A 24,216-nucleotide genomic window follows, 5' to 3' on the forward strand; every position below is an offset into this window, starting at 1 on the left:
ATTAACGAAACGATACTTTTTAAAGAGTGAAGTTGAATATCTAACAATTTTCTTATATGTATTTGTTGTTTCGTTAGTAAAGTCATGGAAGAATCAGTCTTATTTATAGACTGAGTTTTCAAACTTTTTCTAGATGAGACAATTCGGTCATACGAGAGAGGAATTTAAGAAAATATTATCTAATGTGGTTTTTTGAAACTATACATGAAGAGTTTCTAGTGGCATTGAGCAAAAAACTTTGCTATTTCACATTTAGAAAGCATGGGACTCTTCAGAGAGAACTAAAAAAATCATAGAAGAGGGCAGTTGTTTTAAGCAATTTTGCAGCAATAACACAAAGAACCCTCTAGGGTTATTATTTTTTTATCTTCATTTTTGTACAGCTAAGCCAAAAAAAGAGGCTAATTGTTGACTACATTTGCTCTTCCAAATTTGCTAAAGCACAAAGCTATTTTGTGTGTCATTTAAAGAATCAAATCCAAATGCAACCGTTTTCTTTGAATGAAAACGTTGTAAAAGAATGTGCGATTTTTTCCATGCACAACTCAAGTCAAAATAAATCTCAAAATCTTTCGCAATATTTCAACAAAACAAGAACAAACAAATAAAACCAAACAATACACCTTTTAAAGGGTTTAATCTCGTTTTTAATACTATTATAGTGGTTCTATTTATTGTATTTTTAGTCCCTATTCAAAATTTTGTAGTTGTTTATTTTCATAAGTTTGTTAAAAAGGATGGAGTATTGATGAACATAGTTATTTTTAATCTGCAAATTTGGATTTTTTTTTTGTTTTTGTTCAATTTTGACCATTGTTCCTCATTCCCAGTGTTATATGGGCAATTACTTGATGCTTTTTTGAGTCTTCAAGCTGCTCGCCTATCTTTTGACTGGCTTGATAGACGCCTTATACATTACAAGGGCCAAAACAATGAAGTTTTGTTGGTTTACGTATCACACTAGCCCTAGAGATTACGAAAAACGGCATTAATTATCACAACTGATTAAGCTTTATGCTCTTAATAAATATTGCTGTTTGATTAAAATTGTGATAGTCTAACTGTTATGATTTCTTTTTGTGCTTATTTGTTTGATCATTTATTATTTGTATAGTCGTGAACAAATCAGGGATAATATTTAAAGGGTAAGCAAATTTTCTATTGGCTATAAATGCACGAATTTGTCTTTTATACTGGTTTTTATCGTAAAGTATTGTTCAAATAAAGATTGGCTATTCTAAGGCTCTTTAACAAAGTTATCATACACCTATACTATGCAGTTCGATATGTAATAAGCACCGCAACAGATATATTGGTTATAAATCTTTAATCCAAGTTATCAATGAACAAATAACTTACAAGCTTAAAAGTACATTGATATTGTTAAGCATTAGTAAAAAAGAAAAAAAAATTGAAAGTTAAAAAATATGAGGACTACTTGAACTCTCTATATAACCTATATTTTTAGTAGTAATTTACCACATGCTGTAATTAAAATTACTGTAAAAATTATATAAAATGTTGATTATACTTTTCCTGATTAGCGTTAGCTAATTACATGTACTGTTTGAAGGCTCGAAAAGAGTATAGATACTTAGAAAAAAGGGTATTTGTTGTAATTCTATGCATGTTCCATTAATTGCTTCAAGAGTGTAGCCTTCCAACTTTAAATGGTGTAATATAGATTGTTTTTATAAAAACATAGAAGTATATATTGGATATCTTGATAATTGAGTGTTTTTTTTTTTTGATTAAATTTTGTTAAAATTTTCAGCAATTTTTAAATTAAAAATACACAATCATACTCGGAATTTGAAAAACTATTTAATACGTTTTTAAAATCACCCAAAAATAAGTTTCAAATGTTCTTTTTCTATAAATAACTATCTTCTTCTAATCATAAAGAATATATTACAATACATTGGCTGGTATATAGGTCTTGCAACTTTGCAGGAAGATGAGTAAACTAATGCGTAATGATGCCAGAATGTTTTTGTGCGACTTAGGGTTCAAACTTGCTTCTAGAGCACTACACACAATGAATATGCTTTGTGTAAAAAGCTGATTCACGGGGCCTAGAAGTCGGATGAGACTATTTACGTGCTAGTTTCCACTTGTTAACTCGGTTAATGCAAAAAGTATGATCTCTTAACATAGTTTCTATTCATTTTTTTTGTTTTGCGCTTCAAACTAAAAGAAAAAGACAAAAAACAAAAAGAAACCAAGAATGGATTTTTTCTTGGGATGAGTGATCCTTTTCGCAGCTTCTATCACAGGGTCATAAAAGATGTGTCTATCATCTTGCAGGTTGGTTGTAATCTTCAAGAATAATTAAAGCATTTGACAGATGTGCCAACAAAGCTCATAATTAATCTCTCCCTTAGGATAGTACGTTCAAGTGCTACAATATTCACACAATGTATAGACTGTTAAAAGCTGCCTGCTCTCTGCAATTTTAAATTACAACTATCGCACTTATGCATAAAACTCGATTACATCTGGGAATTTCATTTGGAAACATTTGTCCCCCCTACTGTACATTCATTTTGGGAAATTTATACTAAACGCGAATTTCAGGGTCAAATTTTCAACAGGCAAATCCAAAACATAAATTCTACATTTCGTTTTAATTTGCGGGCATTGTTGTGTTGGGTAATCATTTCTAGAGAAGTTCATGTACTTGATGCCTTGGTTTTAGTGTATTTTCAGCCAAAAGAAATCATACCCTTTGAAAAATAAAAACACAATTAAATTTTTATATACATTCTCGAACGGTCAACCATTAATCTTGCCTTTTTTGTGCTTTCCAAAAACCATGATCATCTATTTTTTTATTTAACAATGAACAAAGAAAATGAATGGAAACCACACACGCAGTAAATGTGGGAAAACAATTTTTGAAATGCAATGCTGGTGATCTAATTGTACAAAGCTATCCGATTGTTTGATTAAGCCTCAATTTTTGCAGCATCCAATTTTATGCATGCCTAACCATAACTATTAATTTCAATACAGTTGGGGTTCCACTTATTGAATTCCAACTACGAGTTTTACATATGTGATCGAGAGGAAGAGTCATAGTGGCACAGACTTAACAATGATGCAAAACTTACAAGTACATAAATATGCTTTGCAATAAATAACAATGTCCATCTGCGAGTGCTTTCCATTTCTCTTTGGTAAATTTCTTTTTCTTGAACAATAAGGTATACTGAAACTGTAAATGTATAACAAAGAAGATGAGATACTTCACAGGGAGAAGATGAAATTGATGATGATGATGATGATGATGATGAGGAAAAGATCTATTTTCAAGTCAGTGGTCAAATTCAAAAGACTGCAGAATTTTCTAAATATCCTACGTTTCTATTGTTGTTCTATAGATATACAATATGATAAGGAAAATATCGATAACTTTGTACTTCTTTTCTTGAAGTGATTTTAATAAATCTGATGAAACGTCATGAACTTACATGTTTGTGTTTCTATGTTCCAGCAAATTATGTGCAGGAAAATAGTACACAAGTACTAATGTAGGAAGTATTTCAAGTTAGCAGGAAAGTAAGGGTGGGATGGATAGCTCATGTACCCAATCATTGCTGACGCTGGAAGGTGAGAGAACAAATTTTTCGCATCCAGTTAACACTTTTCTGCGAAGTGAAAAGGATTTGGTACTACCTATAAGTTAAGAGAATTATCTTGAGGAGAACTGGTCACGGCGTAGTTATATACCTGGATAATATAAACAAAACCGATTTCCCTTTCCGATTCCGTTTTCCTTTCCTGCTCAAAGGTTAATTATCTGTGTAATTGTTGTAGATTCGGTTCACCTTCAAATGCAAGAAAACAAAACAAAATAATAATAATAATAATAATAATAATAATAATAATAATAATAATAATAATAATAATAAAAAGTACAGCAAGTAGTGTACTAACCAATAATACAAAGTCAGATTCTTTTTGCGAATATGCAGATGCTTGGTCAACCAATTTAGAATAAATCTAATCATCAAGACAGTTTTCATGTTTTAGAAGTTACAGAGCAGCACAGCTACTGGCGACGACTTACAAAAGAATTTTTTTTTGTAGACAATGGCTTTTACTGTTTGTTGGCTACTTTAAACAAATTGCATAAAAATATAAAGTGTTTGTTCTTACAAGTGATTCAAAAAGTACAATTATTAATTTAAGCCCAACACTTAACCTAAAAGAGACTATAATATATTATCTTAATTATTATTAGTTTAGATGCCTCACATATATAAAAATAAAGTGCACTAATATGGAAAATAATTGTACAATGTGGCGAAGTATTTCGCCTTTTAAAGGACATTAAGCTCAACAAATAACGACAGCATACAATACCAGAAAAAGAACCAAGTACTTACGAACCCAAAATTGAATTGAGAAACAATAATATCACATTTTTAGTTGTACTCCTATTGATAGATTCTACTCTTTTTAATCTTATGAGCCTTGATATTTAGAATTATCAACTAAATTATTTTTTTCCAGCGGTACTGATATGTAACATTAATTAGCAGAAGGTTTTAAAGCCAAAAATGTCTTGAATATTGCTTTCCAATGTAAGATATTCTAATATTACTTGATTTACATATTATACGAGTTGATCATAATATTATTGGGAACATTGTAGAGGGTAAAATTATAATTCTATTAACAAATTAATCAATTGTGCTCAGATTACCTGAAATTTTTGAGTATACTATATTAATGAATTTGTGAAACTTTTCAATTCTACAGGATGGCAAGTTGTGTCCAGAGAAATAATTGTAGTAATGGTATCCATAAAATAGAGATACTTTATGTTCAAATTAATTTATCTTTTTGTTTCATAAATGTTTGCAATGATTGGCACGAACAAGGAAATTGAAAGCTGTAGTATATAATTTGAATTAATATGTTAAATGTAGATACCATCCGGTATTCGTAAATACAAAAAACTACTAATTTTTTATCCTCAATATCCAGTACAGTATACAAATCTACTTCTATTGTTTGTTGTAAGCTTACAATCTTATTAACCAATTAAGCCACATGACGGTAAGACTATTTCCAATGTAGAATCAACTAACCACCTACAAATTTTGAATTTCTTTCCTTTCACAATAAGCCAACCCACAGTATGAGCAAATATGATCATTACAAACAGTACACGACGCATACAGTCGCTTGCAAAAAGTTTGGAGATTTTTTTTCAAAATTGAAAAGTAGTGTACTGGATAATAGATGAGCGAATGAAATTAGTAAAATAGATCGTGTGTAACACAATTCCGAGATGGACCGAGAAAATTTTTACTTCATCCGAACACTTTTATAGATTGTCCACAGAGAAATACATAATTGTAAGTACTATCGATACACTCTAGAATGATGTCTATATAAGAGATATGTAGTTTATATCTTGTATATTATTGGCAGTTAATTCTTTACAAAACGGTACGTGAAAAACAGGAGAGAAAAGCTTTTTTCTTCTCCGTTTTTGTGGTGTTTTTCGATTTTGAAAAAAAATCTCCAAACTTTTTGCAAGCGACTGTAATTATGTGTGATAACAGCTGATGGGAAATATCTGCAACTAATGTTATTATTTAACCAATATTTATTTATAGCAAATGACCAAATTGAGAAAACAACAATACTAACCAAAGCTAATGCATTTACGATCAATGCTTTAATATTTACTATCGAAATGGAAAATTTATTAACCAAACACAAACTTATTATACAATTGATTTTAGTAAATACGTTTTTACAAAATAAAATTCCAAAAATAATATGTATTAACAATACATAAAAACCAAAAAAATGACGATTAAAATTTTGATTCTGCAAGTTACAAAATAAAAAAAAAAGAAACAATAAGGAGAACAAATGGAAATTTTAAAACATGAACAGAAGTTTTCTTATGTATCGACTAGTGGTTTCTGATGATATTTTTAAGGTGATGACAAATAAAGGAACACAAAGAATTGCTTATGATGAGGCGGCTTCCATTGCGTAAGAGTCTTCATACTCGGAGATAATTGAAGCACTAGGCGTTTGATTATTGGACTGTTTAATCAAAGTAGCTGGTTTCTAAGTGGATAGAACAGCATGCTTAGATTCGGAATATGATAGAAAGTTAATCTCAGTGATACTGTTTGCTGTATAATTCGTCCTACCATTGGAAAGTATTACAGTTGGTGAACTACTCCTTCCTATGTTGGAATTAGACTTAGTCAAACTACTCCATTCCGCATATGTAGTGTTTCCTCAAAAGCTGAAATTACTACCAGTGTTTGTGGTGCCATGAGTATGAGAATTACCACCAGTATTAAAGTTATCGCTACCAAAACTAGGACTTGCAAGAGTTGGAAGTCAATAGAATAAGTAGATGCAGTGCTCAATGCAATGAAATCAGAATCAACAGCGAAATAAGAGTCTGAACCACTTCTATTAGATGTATCTATGGATACCAGGCTTAAACTTTTGCTAATATTGACGTTAGACATACTTTCAATGATGGCTCCATTATGAGAATTATCAAAGTTTGAAGATAATGCAGATGGTACAACATTTTCAAATGATGAAGCTTCAACACTAGTTTATATATTTGTTGTAGATTAGCTCTGGTTCCAAAAATTCAATATAAGGACCCGGTACTAACGATTGAACAGTTTCAGACAAATTAACAAATATAAGTGACAAGGTGGTCACCGTCATTCTCATTGATTGTCCATCTTCAAACATATGGGAATACGAAAACTCAGTTGATCCACTAAGCGGTGCCGACTCAATATTTATAAACGGAAATTATGTAGACCCATCCAGTTCAACTGTTGAAGAGGAAAAATAACAAGACAGTTATGCCGATTTCACAAATAGTAGATAGTCTGAGCATTGAACTTTATGAATCAATTGAATAATCAGATAACGGGCTATATGAATTAGTTGAGTTGAGCCAATAAATTTGTGAATACGACTGCAAAGTACCAGAATTAATAGTTGATTGAAATATCAAAAAACTAAAAACGATATTGGAAATTGGCTTGATAAATCATTGAAAATTTTAGCTGAGAATTTGCTGGAGGCTCCAATGGAGGTCCCGAAGTTGGCTTATTAGTAGACTCAACACCAGAGACAAAATATAGAAAACTCGTAAATTTTTGTGAAGAATTTTGTGTTGGTTTTAAAGAGTCTGTTGATCATTAGAACCAACATAGGACTCAATTGTAGATATTAAAGTTCTCTGTAGATACAGTGAAACAGTCATTCGACGATCTCATCTACTCTACACTACCCTATAATATAATATAATATGAATATCTGATAAAGTATAGAAAGAATCACGGAATTAACCTTACCAATTGTACCAATATACACAACTGCAGTTATTCCAGCAACTGTCTTATAGTTATTAAAAAACACTGAAAATAGGAATACTTCATGAAAAATGCTAAGAATTGAAACTTTATTCTGAAGCTGAAGGGAAACTAATGATACGCTCAAAAGAGAATTCAAATTTGATTCAGTAGTTAATGCCAGAGAAGTCGAAAGGATCAAGTCTTCTTTGGCACAGAATCATTCGAGTATTTGACAATATTAGACACGGATCTTCCAAGTTATGGATTTATAAAAGATTGATCAGAATTCCTAGACAATAAAATCAGTGACGTCAAATCAGTATAAATGGATTCAATTTCCAGCAATATCTCAACCTGACCCAAAGACAGCAATGCAGGCGAATCATTGGCTGATGACAACTTTTAATAGATGACATCAAGCGAACTAGATGCCAAGTTAATCAGCTCGCAGAAGGCTTCAAATAAACTGGATTCTTTGAAAGAAAATAGCAGCATTGCACTGGCAGTATCCTAATCAGGTATTAATCAAATCTGAATATTCACAATTGGTAATAGAAATGGCACCGTACTCGGACATAACTGGCGAACCTGCAGAATCTGACTTGAATAGACAATGACTAGTCGATGACACTTAACTTGTGGTCAGTTCAACACTCGATGAAATGCTTTGTGAATTCTGAGTCATATTTAATAGATAACTGAGAAAGGGATTATTGGAAAGACCTAAGTCTCAAGGAAGAAGATTCCAGCTCAGAATTTGCAGAACTGGAAAGTTATAACTCTGAACTTGATAGATATACCCATGTACAGGTTTCTTTAGCTGAAAATATAACTAAAAGATTAGGGGTGCCTTCAACTGAGATGCTAACAAGAACTTCAAAGTCATCCGGATTAAGCTCGATAATGATAACTGTATGTATACCGTCTGGGGGGTTTTGCTAAATATATATCTAACCTAATTTTGTTTCGATTTATTGTTGTTATACAGCTCTTTTATTGCCTATGGATAAATTGTATAATAAGATCAAGTACTAATGAAATACAACCGACTAAGGAATTCAAAAATGGGAAATCAAACAAAAACAGGCTTTTACATTTTACACGACTAATGAAGGTAGTGAAAACTACAGTGGGTGAAAAAAAAAAATCAAAATTTCTCGTCAAAATAATTTGTTAATTTCCTTTACAGTGCCAACCCTAGTTTTGCAAAATCTCTAGTTTTGCAAATGTGAAAATGAAAATTTCCAGGGAAAGAAAAGCTCAAAAATTAATGATAAACTCATTCTTAGTTACTGAGGCGACAAGACTTCAACCTGATGTAGATTAAGTAGAAATTTTAGAAATATTTGTGTATATATCTGTGTTCAAATTTACAATAAATGTTGTTTTCGTCGTTTTTTTTTTTTTGTAAATTTTCACTTTTTTTCTATGCAAGCGCAAAACTTGTCGCACACTTCCCCAGTATTTGTTCGCCATACTGACTTGCGAAATGTTACAGAAGTCGAGAAAAGTGATCCAATAATAAAATAACGTGCTACGTTATCCATCCAAGTTTGTAATCAGATACCAATGATGCAATATTGGTATCGTATCCCTACTAATATAGTATTTGCACAATCCTAATACAACTATATCAGTTTTCCTATATGTATTTTAGCTCAATCTCTATATATATCTACTTCATATTTTTTATGCTCAGTGAAGATTTTTCACTGCTCAACCAAGATCCATAGTACATCCTGTATATAACTTCTACCTTAAATTATCATGTACACTACCTTGGTACCTTGATATACTTACCAGCGATCAGTATTAAGAGGAATACAGTGTTTCTACTTTCAGTTCGTACCAAGTTCAAAGAAATTATTAATACGAGTGCGACAATTTATTTCATAGTAAAGGAGATTAATTGTTCATAGTAAATGGAGTCAAAATGTTCCCACACCCACAAATAAAACTTTCAAATAAGCTGCCCTTCTTCTATTCATACCATATATCATACTTTTTTAGTATGAACAAATAGAGGCCATATAATATGAACATTTTTTGCGCACTAGTATCAAAAATATTGGCCGCCTTAATATGAACTTTTCTTTGCAGATAGTGCAAATAATTTTGACACATTGATCTGAAAATTATGCTCACACTAGTGGGAATTGAAACTGTAACGACTGTATATTTAAATTCATGTAAAATGGCATGATTTTTGCTGTTTAATTACTGATGCATTATCAATGCAAAAAGTTTAAGCCAATAAAATTAAGAATTAAGTTAACAAATAGGGGAGGAATAATTAGTAGTAAAGTAATGCTTATAAGAAAAAAAGAAAGTTATGGTGTATTTATAATTCATCTTGAAAATTTTTATGGCAAGTGAGTTTTAGAAAGTGCTTCAAACCATAATAGGTAATGACAATGACATGAATGAAAACAATAACTACATTCAATTAATATCAAATAATTCATGAACAAAAGAAAAATAAATATAAAAAAGTGTTATGAGGTATGTCTGAATTATTTTTAGTTAGGAGAATTGAAAAAAAAAAAGACAAGTCGATGAGATTGAAGACATTAGTATGTTACCGCTAACCATATATGAATTTTATTGGGTTTAAATTACCGTGGGGACACTACGGATTTGTCTCAGTATTAGGCAATTCTTCCCAATTGATATAATACAGAATGGTCATTTTCAATAAACGGCATCAATTTATGTACATATATAGCAATTACTAATCAAGTTATTTTCAATACTCCCCGGATCGACATACATCCTATACTGCATTCAATGTTTAATCTAAAAAAACAAATATTAATACACATATAGCTGGACAATAACCCACAGTTCAGTAACTGTAACAGAATACTGTAAGTTGTACGTTTGACTTACTAATGCAAATATGATAATTAAAATAGAACCCAACATGTAATACTGTACAACCGTTGGTTTAGTTCACACAAAGAGATGAAGAGTAGCAAATTTCTCTTTCTTTCTTTTGCTTTTTTTATTTTTAAATCAAATGGACAATGTCCTGTACGAGGGTGCTTTACTATTATCATGTGTCAATAACTCTAACAGTCGGAGATATCTATTTTCTGCGAGAGTATGCACATGTCGGAAAAAGATTTCCACCTCCTTCAAGAACATAAACTGAAATGAACACTGAATAAATGTCTTTATTTCTTCTGCTTGTTTTCCCCCTATTTTATTTTGCTGAATTGAGATTATGAATAATGATATTACAAATATTGGTGATTATACCTGCCATTGCGGAATTATGCTTGTTAATCCTTTTGTTGATCTTCAAATATCCGTTATTTGAACAATGTACACGCAAATTTTGTGACCTAAAATCTCAACAATAAATTTTAACGCCCACATCAAAGCCTACCAATAGAACAAAGTACAGAAATGAATAATAAAAGTCGAACCATTGATACCTCATAACTACACGACGGTATTTATTATATTCATCAATATGTTATGATAATTTGGTATGAACATTGGTATTTGTATACTTCTCCTCTTTTTTTTTTTTCATCCAAGCTACACAGGACAACTATTACAAAAGATACAAAATTATTATCATTTCAGTTTCAAATGGTAATAAAGAATAATACTCTTAGACATCGCTTCTAACCCTAAAAGTTACATTGCAGCACGTGCAAGAACAAGAGTGTGTTTGCATGAGTGTGACTTGACTTCAGGCGATATCTGTACAATGGTGTACAGGTTATGAATAGTGCACACAAAAGACGTAGAGAAATAATATCTATAAATTGATAGATGGATAGATAATGAACAAACAAAAGTCATATGGTCTACATTAGATATCATTATTGTTGTTAAAGTAAATAATATACCTTACTGTCTTTAAAATCAATCTTCAAGAGGTTTATTTCATATCGAAGTATGTTATACCTGAAATTACTTGAAAATGTTAAAGATTATACATGATTTTCCATTTTTTTTTATTTTAGGCATCCTTGTCATTATTGAATACTTGAAAGGCGGGGGGTGGTGGTGGTGGTGGTGAAGGTGATAGTAGTAAGCAAGAATTGGTTTTGTTTGCATATTAATTATTACTTTAATTTGACGATCTTTGTTGTATTTCTGTAAATAAAGAATGATTTTCAAATCAAATTGTCTGTATGTGGGGGAGTAATATTAAAGATAGGTAATTTAATTGATAGTGTCTTGAATGAAAAGAAAAGAAAAGAGAACATCATACATTATTCATGATGCTGCAAAAAAAAAAAAAGCATTCTTACAAAAAGATATTGTGAATTTTAAAAGGAACAAGACATATTGGTAATCAAAATAACATTTACTTGAAGAATCACTTTAACAACAAGTTGTGTTTAAATACAAAAAAGAAAATGTCTGCGTCGTATGCAGTCGCTGTTAAATTACTGCAAAATTTAAAAATTATCAAAACCATGCGAAATCTATTTTTGCCATTTCACTTTAGCTGAATATTTGTAAGGTGCATTTAAAGGCAATGATGTAAAATGTGCACGGTTTGTTAACATTACTATAGATTTGCGAGGCATAAAGGTACATGGAATTCATGAAAGGTACAAAATACTCAATCGATACACGTATCCGACAAATTCAATTTAAACTGTCCTTTCTCTTTTGTGTTATGTACAATGAGTAAGAACCAGGGTGATGGGAGATAGCAAGTATTAACGAATTATTCTGTGAGTTCTATTAATTTAATTTTTGTTTTCAAAAGAAGGAAAAAAAAAAGAAAAATAATATTCACAATTGTATCAACGTATACTGATGCCTAATGGATTATTCATTTTGCTTTGAAAGACCTAGGCAAACAATAATAGTTTTAGATTAAAGGAGGGGCGACTGCACTTGTTGGAGATTGTTGGAACCGCAACAATCGAATAATGATAATAGGGGATACCAAAGGGAAAACGGGAGAGAATATATTTGAATATTCTATTAGAGGGAAGAGGTTTGGGTATTTTGTAGGATATCATATGTAAATTCCTAACCGGTTTAAATTTAGATCAAATAACACAACATTGAATTAAAATAAAATAAATAAATGAAAAAAAAAACACCCACCAATTCAGTTGACGCCTATTAAGAAATCAGATGAATCCAGAACTGATGAAAATATCAAGACAAGAAAAAAATAACAAAAAGAAAAGAAAAGAACCAACATCGTTCAAGGGATAATCATCAACTACAAAAAGAAAATTACAGAGTTTCAACTGTATGATTTCTTTCATGCTTAAACATATTACGGTGTGGTCTCGCCTAAAAAAGATGTACTACGACGTACAATACGGCGCACACGCAGCAAGCAGCAAACAAGAAGGCAAAATAAATGTGCGCACAATTCTAAGGCGCAGGGTCTACTGGATGGATGAATCAATGAATGGATGGATGGATGAAGGACAAGACAATTAGATGAAAAACCAATCAGCTGACCAAAATTATATGTATGAATAGAACAACTTTGACTTTTTTAAATTACGCCACATCTGTAATAAGGTTGTCTAACCTTAATAGTAATAATCGTAGTTGGGGCTGAAAAAAACAACATGAGATGTAGTAATCATAGTCTACACTATTTTGATTCATTAACCACACGTTTCGTAAATATCTAAATGCTTATGTTATGTGATGACAAAAACAGTAAAAGAAATAGATACTTCTATTATTGCTACTAGTACTACACAAGACACGAAGGCATTAAAAACATCGCTTTGAATATTAGAACTCATTTCGTATATGTAGGTAACAAAATACAAAAGACAATTACAAGAATAGGTCTACATAACATACACAAGTTATTGAACATTTTCGAAAGCAAATCACGGAAAGTTGTGGATTACAATTTTTGTCATATCAACAATATCTGAGGTATTTTTATTATTATTGTTCATTACTTTCTAAAAGACCGATAGAAACATATTATCTTTATGAAGTTGATTTATTTCACTTCATTTTTGTACGATTTAATTCATCAAGACAGTAGAAGTTATGGGTGTGCTTCAGCAGATCTTCAATGAAAATAAAGATACACTTGATGAAATAAAACGCCAATCCTATGGAATAATTGGAAACAACTTTTCTTTGTGTACTAGTTCCTTATTCTGATAAATTCTTTTCAAAAGTTGTTTCAAAGAAGGAATGTATCAGGATGAATTTTTATATATTTGAAATATCTTTCAAATCAAAAGATCTAACCATCATTGCATTTGAAAGAACAAAAACATAAAAAATGACAATCTTTCAAAAGAATTACCAAGTATTGAATTCTACATACTTTTGTACCATCTCATTTTAATAAAATCAATTTCAATCTTTAATTGATTTTTGATTTTGGCTCTTTTCTGCACATTACGGTTATTCTCACACATCAATTATTTAGAGGTGAAGACTTACATGAAAGGATTTAATATGAAAGAAAACTCGCTGTAATGACTCGGAAGAATAAGAATAAGTAGGGGGGAATAGAAGAAAAGAGCAGAGAAGGAGCACAACATGTAATCTATTTCTAAATTACTAAAATCATATCATACCATGAATATTGTATATTATTATTTTTTATATAAGAAAATGATGTAGAAATGGGATGTTATCATCTATACTTGAATTACAAACTATACATATTTCTCCTTTTAAATTGTTTCACCATAACTTCAATTTATTAATACAGGAATTTCATCTTGTTTCCATTTAATGTCCACGTAATTGAACAAATATTAATTTACTACTAACCAACCAACCAACCAATTAACCAATTGGAACAATGGTAGTAGCAGTAGTAACAGTAGTTGTTGTTGTATAGTCAAATTATCTGTACATATAAAGAATAATATTTTTTATTTTTTTTTCAAATACCTGAATGAAACAGAATTCAAACAAAATATTCACCTTTTTATGCAAGGAGTACATAGCCCAAGACCAGTTTACAATAAAGCAAGTAAAAAAAAAGGAAAATCATTAACAAACAATTCAATAAAAAGGAAACCCCAATTCATTGAAAATGATTTACAATGAATTCATTTCTTTACAAAAAAAAAAGGAACATTTATTCATTACTTGAATGGTTAAAACCAAAGAAGTAATTTTTGGTATCATGGGCGGCTGATAAAAAATGATTAATAGATAACAATACAAATTTTATATATATATATTTTTTTCTAATTTGTAACAAAAAATGATCAAATAAAATACTATAAACACAAATTATTGAAAATAATCACGAAAGAACTGAAGATATCTAAATGAACTAAAAATATAAAACAATAATAACAATCAACGAAAATAATTAAGGAAATTTTTTGGGGGGAAAAGGAATATTAAACAAAAAAAAAATGAAATGCAAAATGTACTTCTAAGAAGTAAAAGGTGAAAAAGAAAAATTAAATAATGCAAGATTAATGGGAGGGAGAAGAAGTTAAGGTATTTAAAGAATTGTGGTAGTAGTAGTAGTAGTAGTAAACAGACTTTATCTCTGTTCCTTCTTTTTTAAAATTCGCCAGCAAATCCTTCAGAATATCCAATTGATCCTCCTAATTGGTATTCGGAACCGTTGCTAGATTCTGCACCACCGTTGGAAACACCAACAGCAATAGCTCCAGTATAAGTACCATTTTGAACAGATGAAAGCATCATAAGATCCATATTACTATGATGAGTGTATGAAGATCCATAAACTTGAGCTTGAGTTGGAGGAGGTGGTGGTGGCGGCATCGAATATTGTGCATAAGGAGATGTATTAATATTAGCTTGTGGAGTACCATAACCTCCATTTCTAACGGCAAATTGTTGTTGTTGTTGTTGTTGTTGTTGCTGTTGTTGTAGTGGTGCTGGTTGAACCATATGTTGTGGTTGTAAATGTTGTAAAGTTTGGAACTTCTTTTGCAACTTGACTTGTGGTTTGAATACTTGTTGTTGTGGAACAGTTTCACCAACAGCAGATGCAGGTGCAGAATGGAAACCAGTACTATAAGCAGAAGAAGGAACAGTGGATGCACTCATATTATGGTTGTTCAAATCTAAAGAAGAACTTGGAGCACTGCTTGAAGTAGTATTGGTAGTGGTGTTGCTAGCTTCAATGGAATTGATGGCAGGTTGAGAATATTCAAAAACTTGTTGAGTGACATCAGAGTTTGAAGACAGGATTCTTGGTGGCAAGACAATCTTTGTAGTAGTAGTTAAAGCATCTTTACATTCATTAACTTTAGCAAATTCCCAAAGTAAAACCAATTTAACCTTCAGTTTGCAAACTTTACTTGCATCATCTTCTTGTTTGACACTATCTGGACTAGCTTCGTAAATGATTTGCTTGATGGTGATACCTTTAAAAGCAACATTAATATCTGTTTCATTCTTGTCAACCAAAGTACCAAAGAAAAATTTCCAGAATCTAGTCAAGAAATCACGATCTTGATTCAACTTGATACCATCTTCATCAAATTTCAAAACTTCTTTACCATAGGAATAAATACATGTGAATGAGCTATATGTGTTAGCAGTAGAAATAATACTAGCATGAGTTGGAGTAACATTACCTGGTTGTTCATACTTCAAAGCATAACTTGAATTGAAACCAGAATCAATATTGTATGTAGCTGGTAATTGTGGCAACAACACTTTAACCATGTTGTGAATAATTGGAATATGTGAACAATTCTTGAAATCATTTAAACCGGGAAATCTATTGGAGATATTGGCATTGTCTTTTAATTTCAAGCTCTTGACATCATTGTTATTTTGTTGAATAGTTAAAACAATTGGATTCATGGAATATTGATCATTAACCGACATGAAAAAGTTACTGAACTTGATTTTGTTCAAAGGATTACCAGAATTCTTTCTTCTAATTCTTTTAGTAGCTGGTAAATGCATACCGAAAGAACCATCATGAGGACTTTTTCTCTTCATGGAATCACTGAAACCTAATGATTTGTTTAAATTGATTTTAGAAAAAATTTCTTCAAATTTTTTAGCAGATTGTATTTGTTCTTCTTTGCTAGCAAACATTGGACCATCATTAATCAATTGAATAATATCAAGTTTTTGACCCAAATTCTTAATAACTTGAATATGTGATGAAACTTGTTTTCTTGTTCTGTATTTACCGGTCTTGGTGAAGATATAATCAGAAATCAATTCATTTCTACCACATGATCTACCAGCAATCTTGATTTTATTTAAACCATTTTTAGGGATGAGTCTCAAGACTTCTTCAAAAGCTTGTTCAACATCATCGGACCAAATGTCATTATCTTGAACACGTGAAAATGCACCTGTAGGTATATGTTGTAATTCATGAGCATTATAATTATTGTGGTTAGCTATAGCACTACCATTATAATTTTCACCAACCATACTTCCATATAAGTGATTATTATGAGACATCATACCTCCACCATTGTGTTTATCGTCATGTATTTGACCATCAATATTATTACTATTACTATTATTATTATTAGCATCGTCATGGTGGTGATGATGATGATGAAGCATATCATCATGAGTTCTCTTTTGATTAAGACTAGAAGGAGATAAAGTACCCAAGACTTTTCTAACAGGAGTAGATCTATCATCAGCAGAAGCGGCTTGTTGCAGTTGTTGTTGCTGACTTACAAAATAACTAGCATCATGATCGGTAATTTCATTATTTATAGCAAAATTGGTAGACCTTGGCATTTCTTTTCTAACCAATTTAGAAGATTCATGAACTTGGTAAAGTTGTTTACCATTGGTATCAATAGCAACATCGACAATGAGTGGAAGTTTCTTATTTTGTTGTTGTTGATTGCTTGAAGTATTTCTCATTGGAGTAGAAGCAGGTGTAGCTTGAGATATCATCGTCAAAACCAGAATTATAAGTAATATGTGAGATTCTGTGCTTTATATTATTTTGTTTTTTCTTTTGCTTTGCTTTGCTTTGTGATCTTTTGGATTTAAAGGAATATTTAATGTAAACGATTGAAGGGATCCAAAAAAATAATAGCAAAAGTGAATGAAGATCTTCAATGATTTGAGTAGTGGTAGTAGTATATATGGAGAATAGTAACTGTCAGTCTAGAATCAAATTGAAATTTTATGTTTTAATTAGTTTTTTTTTTTCTTTCTTTTGGTTACAAGAAAGATTTTCAGTCAATGAGATTGGAGGATGAGGAGGGAGGAATTTGTAAAAATCAGGAATGTTGGACTGAAGCAAATGAGTTGATGAGGTGGTAATTGAAGGAATGTGAAGGGAATTGATCAAGTTAGAAGTTGATATGTTATTGTGAAAACCAAAAAGAAAGCAATGGGTTTGTTGTAGTATGTAGTAGATATCAATTATAATACAGGGTTCGATAGCAACGTGTATTGTGACAATTGAATACAAACAAAATATTGCGCAAGCTGGGAAACAGTAAACAATTGAATGGAACTGGAATTGCAAAAATAGAAAAACCAAAAAATTATAAATGGATACCCAAGTATTTATATACTTTTTTGGGGGGTAGTTCACTTATTTAGGAAATACACTGGTGGTGTATAGAATTAAATAAAAAAAAAAAAAAAGAAAAAAGGAATTCTACCAATATGTACAATTGATATCTTTCTTCATGTATGTTAGAATATTCAAAAAAATAAAAAAAAAAATTTTAGTTGTTTTTTTTTTTTTGGAAAATGATTTTTTTTTTTTTTTAGTATTTTACCTTTAGGTGGAATTCACAAAAACCCTTCCTACTGTTCGGACTAAAAATATTGCAAACCATTTCAAGTGATGAAAAAGAAGGGGAGCCACAAAAGTAAGAGGTTTGCCCATCAAACAGATGTACATATTACTACGAATATCAAGAACAATGGGTAACAAAAGAATAATGCAAATTGGTTTAAACCCAAGTGGTTTGATTTTTGTGATTTCAAACATTACAAGGACTAACAAGACACAGACTGTGTGTACGACTGGAAGGGAAAGACTAAAAAAATAATAACCAATTTTCACTGTATATGTAAATGGAAATGGAAATGATTTGCAGAAGAAAAACCCAACAACTAATTAGTCTAATTCATGTTCTTATACAGCACAAATTTGTCTGATTTTTGTCAATAAGATATCTAATTCTCTATCTCCTCCACCTATTTCAAAGTATCCGCGGAACCAGAATAATTATTGGTCTGCCTCCCTCCCAGTTTATTTTATTTCTTTTATTTGTATCTATTATCTTAGACGCGTATCTCCAAGAAGATTGTTATTAGAGTTGAAAGCTAGAAGTTAAACATTGATTAAGGTTTTCTATTTTTTTTTTTTTTTTGGAAATGAGGGTACGCTTTTATCTAGAACGTTTACTTGTTAATCACAATTCATAATTTTATTATTACCCTAAAAGAAACAACAGAGAAAATATGATGTCGTCAATTTTACTCTCATCAAGTATAATAAAATGATATGGTTAGAAAATGCTGAGACAAAAGTAACCCAAATGAATACATATGTAATGACTTGGGTGATAAATAGCCTGTGGTACCTTATTTTTTGGTGGGTTGTATTTGGTTCCTTAAAATAGCAAAATAAAATAAAATAAAATAAAAAACTGTGAAAAACGAAATGGAAAAAAAAGGGTCGTGGAAAGGGTCCCAAAAAAATATAATCTGCAGTTTTTTTTGTCTGACGTGTGATTACCAATAATATTTTTTTAATAGTTTACACAAAAATACCAATCGTACAATTTAAAAAATTGAGCTTTGGACACGCCATCTATTTTTTTTTTTTTATTTCAAGTATATGTTCACCTCGTCAATTAGTGAAAAGGTTAGGAGGTTTTTTCTTTGGTTATTAGAATATTTTGTTTGTAAGTTTGTTTGTATGAGTTTTTCTCATTATTTATTCAATAATATTATTCTTTGTTTATTGCTCACCTTATCTATTGTTATCTCAACGAATAACAGCAACTCTAGAAGAAGGAGTGGGGAGGGGGGGCTGGAACTTATTCGAACTACCTATACAATCATTATCAAAAATTTAATGTTCTATTTTTTTGTTGTTGTTGTCCTTAATCATATGCATTATTAACCAATGAGTTCTTTTTATTATTATTATTCTGTACTAGATATTTTCAACAAATTCGTAATTGCTTTATAAATCGAGTACCAACAACAAGGCTTCGATTGCAGCCTAAAAAAGCACTTACAGGATATTTGACTATAGTAAAAGAAAATAAAAAATAAAAGGAAAACTTTTATTTGTTCCGAAATGCTAGCCTAAAGTTTTGCACTTTTTTTGGGTTTGTATTTTGTGCAAGAGTTCGGATTCTTTACCTTCCATGACTAGTTCCAATTCTTGTGTTCTTCTTTTCACAACTTCTAACTAAAAAAAAGTCTTATTCTTCGAAGGCACAAAATTATGAGATAGAGTTCGTTTTTTTTAAAAAAAATGCCACATATTCAATTTCATTCGCCATAAGGAGATCTCAGTTGTAAAAAGAATTCTCTTCTTTTATTGGTTCACATTAGGTCCCATTAATATGTAACCAAATTTGCAGCTAACACCATACATATGCACGACCTTTTTTTTTGTCTCTACTCAAATCGGAAAGTAATAACATCACTTCATCAACATCAACATCATCATCGTCATCAATAGAAAATATCCGTGTAAAATTACCAGTAATGTAAACTTTTTCATTACCTCATTGATTCATTTCAACATACATTGTTAATCAATGTAATTTCATCTGTATCTATCACCAACATCCTACCTTCTTTTTTTCATCATTCTTTGTCTTGTCTATATTTATCCTTTTACTTCAATATCCGTCGACAAGGATACTTTGCGCTGATCACAGAGTAAGAATGCACATATTAGCCCTTTAATAATTGTCAAGAATCGCCTAGGTCGATCAAGGCGATAATGTGCACGCTTCATCCCGAAATCACCCTTTACATTGAAAAGTTTCTAAAAAAAAAAAAGAAAAAAGGAAAGAAAAGAATTAATTGATATTAATAAATTAAAGGAGGGGGTGGTCAGAGAGAAGGAGAACACACTAACAACAGATCAAACAAACATTCTCTGAATAAAAGTTTAAAAAACGTTTTCTTTTGAAGATGTATGTTGAAAATCATTATATGCTTATGGGTGATCATACAACGTAAATTGTATTGTGATTCTTTCTTACTTTGATATAATGATGTATTGATAAGAAATAAAAATCAGAAGCAGATTATTTGTTGCAATATCCATTAGAAACGTGTTCAATTTTATCTTTTAACTATCTTATTCACTAAATGCTGGAAGATTATTATCTTTTTGGGGTTAGTTTATTACCAAATTCGACTAAAAATACAAACATAAAACCTACCAACAAAAGAGATAATTAACACTAAACAACCAACATAGAGATAATATAATATTCATCAGAATGATATCAGTATACCAGGTTATTCATAGCAACTTATTTAATGGTTCATTTCTCTTTCCCTTTAACTTCATACATCATTCTATCTCTGATTTTTTTTTACCGTAGCGACTTTGTGTAATCTCAAATCAAGGCTTATAATATTCTTTATTCTATAGCGGATAAATTTATTGTTCTTTTTTTTTTTTTGAATATTGTTCTGCTTAAGGAACTTCTAACACCAGGGCCGTTATCATTTCACTTGCTTCCACGAGTAGAAACCATGACAATAGAAATTTCATTCAATTAAACAAGCTACCTCGTATGAGCGCCTGTACCGGAAGACAAAGAATATAATAATACTGAAACAATAGTTCTACTCGCTTTATTTTACCCCGATATTACCACCGACAATAATAATATTAATAATAATATCATTACATTCTGGTCTTTGGTTATGGTTAGTTTGTTCCCTTGTCTTCTCTTGTGTAACAGATCAAAATTTTTGTTCTATAAAGATTGAACAAAATGGAACAGCATTATTTTTCATTGGTCTGTTCTCTTGTACTTGCCATTTTATCCCAAGTTGCTTTTCTTCCTTTATCTTTATCTTCCTTTTTGTTTTTTGGAGGGATTTGCTCTTTGTTTTACCAACATTCAGATGAAGTATTTATAATTGATGTTCATTATGATGATATTCATTCAAAACAAGAAACATTTTCTTCTGAGACTGTAAATTATCATCAACAATGATTCATCCTCTCACCATCCATCCATACTCTCAACCTGTAAGTTTGCATTTAGACAATACATTTACGTTAAATGGTGACTCTATTGTATCAAGACTCCTATGAAAGGACTAAAAAATAAACGCAAAAGAACATATACAACCGCTTACGTAAACCAGATAGATTTTAAGGTGAAAATACAAAAAGTCCCTTTACTTTTCTTTATTTTGTTTAGGCGAGATGTAGATATTTGCTTTTCCTTTGTGAGTGGGTGCGTGCCCCGTGCACAACGGGAGAATTTCCGACGACACTTTTTTTTTGTATTTGTGTCAGACACTACTTTCCAATGACAATTCTTTTTTTTCTTTTTTCTTTGTGAAATTTGTCTTAAACTGCGACACCTTTAACTTAACTCATTATCTAAATGAATTTCCACAAAATTATATTGCATTAGCTCTTCACCCTCAAAAAGCCAACATATACGACTGCACATTGTAAGGGTGATGAAGTTGCTAATGGCATCCTAGTCCCCTCCTTCTCTTCTTTCAAATTTAGAGTAACAAACACAAAAATTAAAGGAGACAAAATGGTTGGTTTTTTTTTTCTAAGAAAAAAGGATGGAATAGAGTCACGTGCATTTGTGATACAATAACAATCTGATTTTCATTTAAACAACAAATGGTTTGTTAACCACTGTTCTATTATTTTGAGTAAAATAGTTTGTTCTTTTTCTTTGTTGAGTTACTATGAAGTTTGATTTTTTTTTGATTTTCACCCCTGATCCACGGGGTTCGGCTTATTAGTCAATACGTCGTAATCAAATTTCAGATAGAGAATGAAGCTTTCTTTTGGGGTGGGTCCATTTGATTTTCTTTTGTTTAAAAAATATTCTAAAATAACTAAGACTAGACCATTTATGAATTGGATGATCCTTGCATATTTAAGTATTATATCAAAAGAAAAAAGTTAATATCTCTATACGGCGGTGATACATACGTACGACTTTGTATTATCTTGAATAACTTCGTCTACCGGCCAAAAAAAATAATCAAAAACACCATTCTACACTGCATATTTATTTATCTATTCAATGAAATAAACTCAAAAGAATAATAACTCATGCATTAGAAGTATTACATCATTTGCAAAAATGACAAACATTAAAAAAAAGTCATATTTGTGCACATCATTTATAGTAGAAATAGATGATTATTAATTGTCAATTTATATTATATTCTCTTTCATTTTATTATTCATCTGGATTTTGTAAGTATGGCATGTAAATATGCAACAGGAGGAGTTTAGAGGAGGTATTTTGCATGGTTAGTAACTAACGATATCACATAGCCTTAAAGTAGAGTCGTTCAAAGAGAAGAATAGGGAAAGAACTAAATGACTAAAGGTAGTGAATTGGACACAGACACTCATCATATATGAATAGTGATGATACATATATTTATTGATTCACATTTAATGATTTACTCTAAGTTGACAGTATAATAAAGACCACAATTTAATTATTACATTTGTCAATAAGGTTAAACTATCATCTATTTCCATGTCTTGTTTCTCTTTTACTGCATTTCACTTTCTACCTATTTTTTAATTTTTCTTATTAAAATTTTTAAATCGTATTGCATATTAATATACTATGCAAGAGGAATATTTATTCCTGTGACAAACAATATTGATCTACAGCTGGGAAAGGTTTAAAACTGCTAGTTTATACTTTTTATTTTTTTAAACTACCCTTTACTTTACAGAACAACATTTACAGGGTAAATCTTTCCTTAAATTTCTGTTCAAAGTAATCCACTGTCTGATCTCTATCGTCTTTACTTTCTATTCCCCGCTAACTCTACTGTAAGAAAACGATATAACTAGTCAATGATTTTTTAGTTGCATCGTAATCAGAGTGAACTAGAATTGCATAAGCCACAACTTAAAAATGATAAATCGACAAGATTGCTAATAGTCAAAGAAACTCAAAAGATTGCTAATAGTCAAAGAAACTCAAAAGATATAAAACCCAAGGTTACAAGAATTTTTAGATGTCACACAGACCGTGGATATTGTTAATACTAACAATAAGACAAAGAAGAAAAAAAAATCAATCCGTCACTACATTTGCAGCTTTATCCGAGGCAGAAACAAACATGAAAAAGTATGCAATTAGTAGGAATAATGGAAAATACAAATGCAGTTTATAACCTTAGACAAAGAAGAGTCTGGCTTAGCAAATAAAATAAAAAAAGATAATAAGCAATCCGGAGAATAGTGCAACAATGATATCAAATCTTACACTCCTAACCCGCAAAAAGAATGGAGTTAAAGATATAGGTTTTGAGTTAAGTTTGAGTTAGTTTTGCAGGTTTTTATTTTCGATTATGTATAGCTTGTTTCATATCAACTTTTCAGTGAAGATGACGATGATGATGATGATTATAGTCACACCTGATTGTACAAAAGAAGGCGGAAGTATACGTTTCTATACCGCCTTTAAATTTTGGATTCTATACCTGTTCCTGTGTCCTTGATATTTTTTTTTTGTCAAGTTTCCATACTTTGATACTTCCATTTCCATTTACTTATTATTTTTTGACACTTTCTGCTAAAACCATTCATTTTGTGTATTGAAACGGTTAACACAATACCAACTACACGCCAATCTATTGATTGTTGCTAATTCTCCCTTAATAAAGGAAAAAACTGTAAATATATACGTTGAAACAAAAAAAAACGCAAATT

At 30.7% G+C, this 24,216-nt stretch overlaps 1 protein-coding gene across 1 annotated transcript; it reads right to left on the minus strand. All coding sequences in view use genetic code 12, as the record gives it.

The window, feature by feature from the left end:
* Nucleotides 1-14,870: 14,870 nt before the first annotated feature.
* TEC1 (transcription factor TEC1) lies at nucleotides 14,871-17,219 on the minus strand (the record flags this gene model as incomplete). Its single annotated transcript, XM_002547951.1, has 1 exon — nucleotides 14,871-17,219. One exon carries the CDS (start codon nucleotides 17,217-17,219, stop codon nucleotides 14,871-14,873), a length of 2,349 nt encoding a protein of 782 aa, XP_002547997.1.
* Between the last annotated feature and the right edge of the window lie 6,997 nt (nucleotides 17,220-24,216).

Source organism: Candida tropicalis, assembly GCF_000006335.3.
Source record: "Candida tropicalis MYA-3404 genomic scaffold supercont3.3, whole genome shotgun sequence".
Classification (NCBI taxonomy): domain Eukaryota; kingdom Fungi; phylum Ascomycota; class Pichiomycetes; order Serinales; family Debaryomycetaceae; genus Candida; species Candida tropicalis.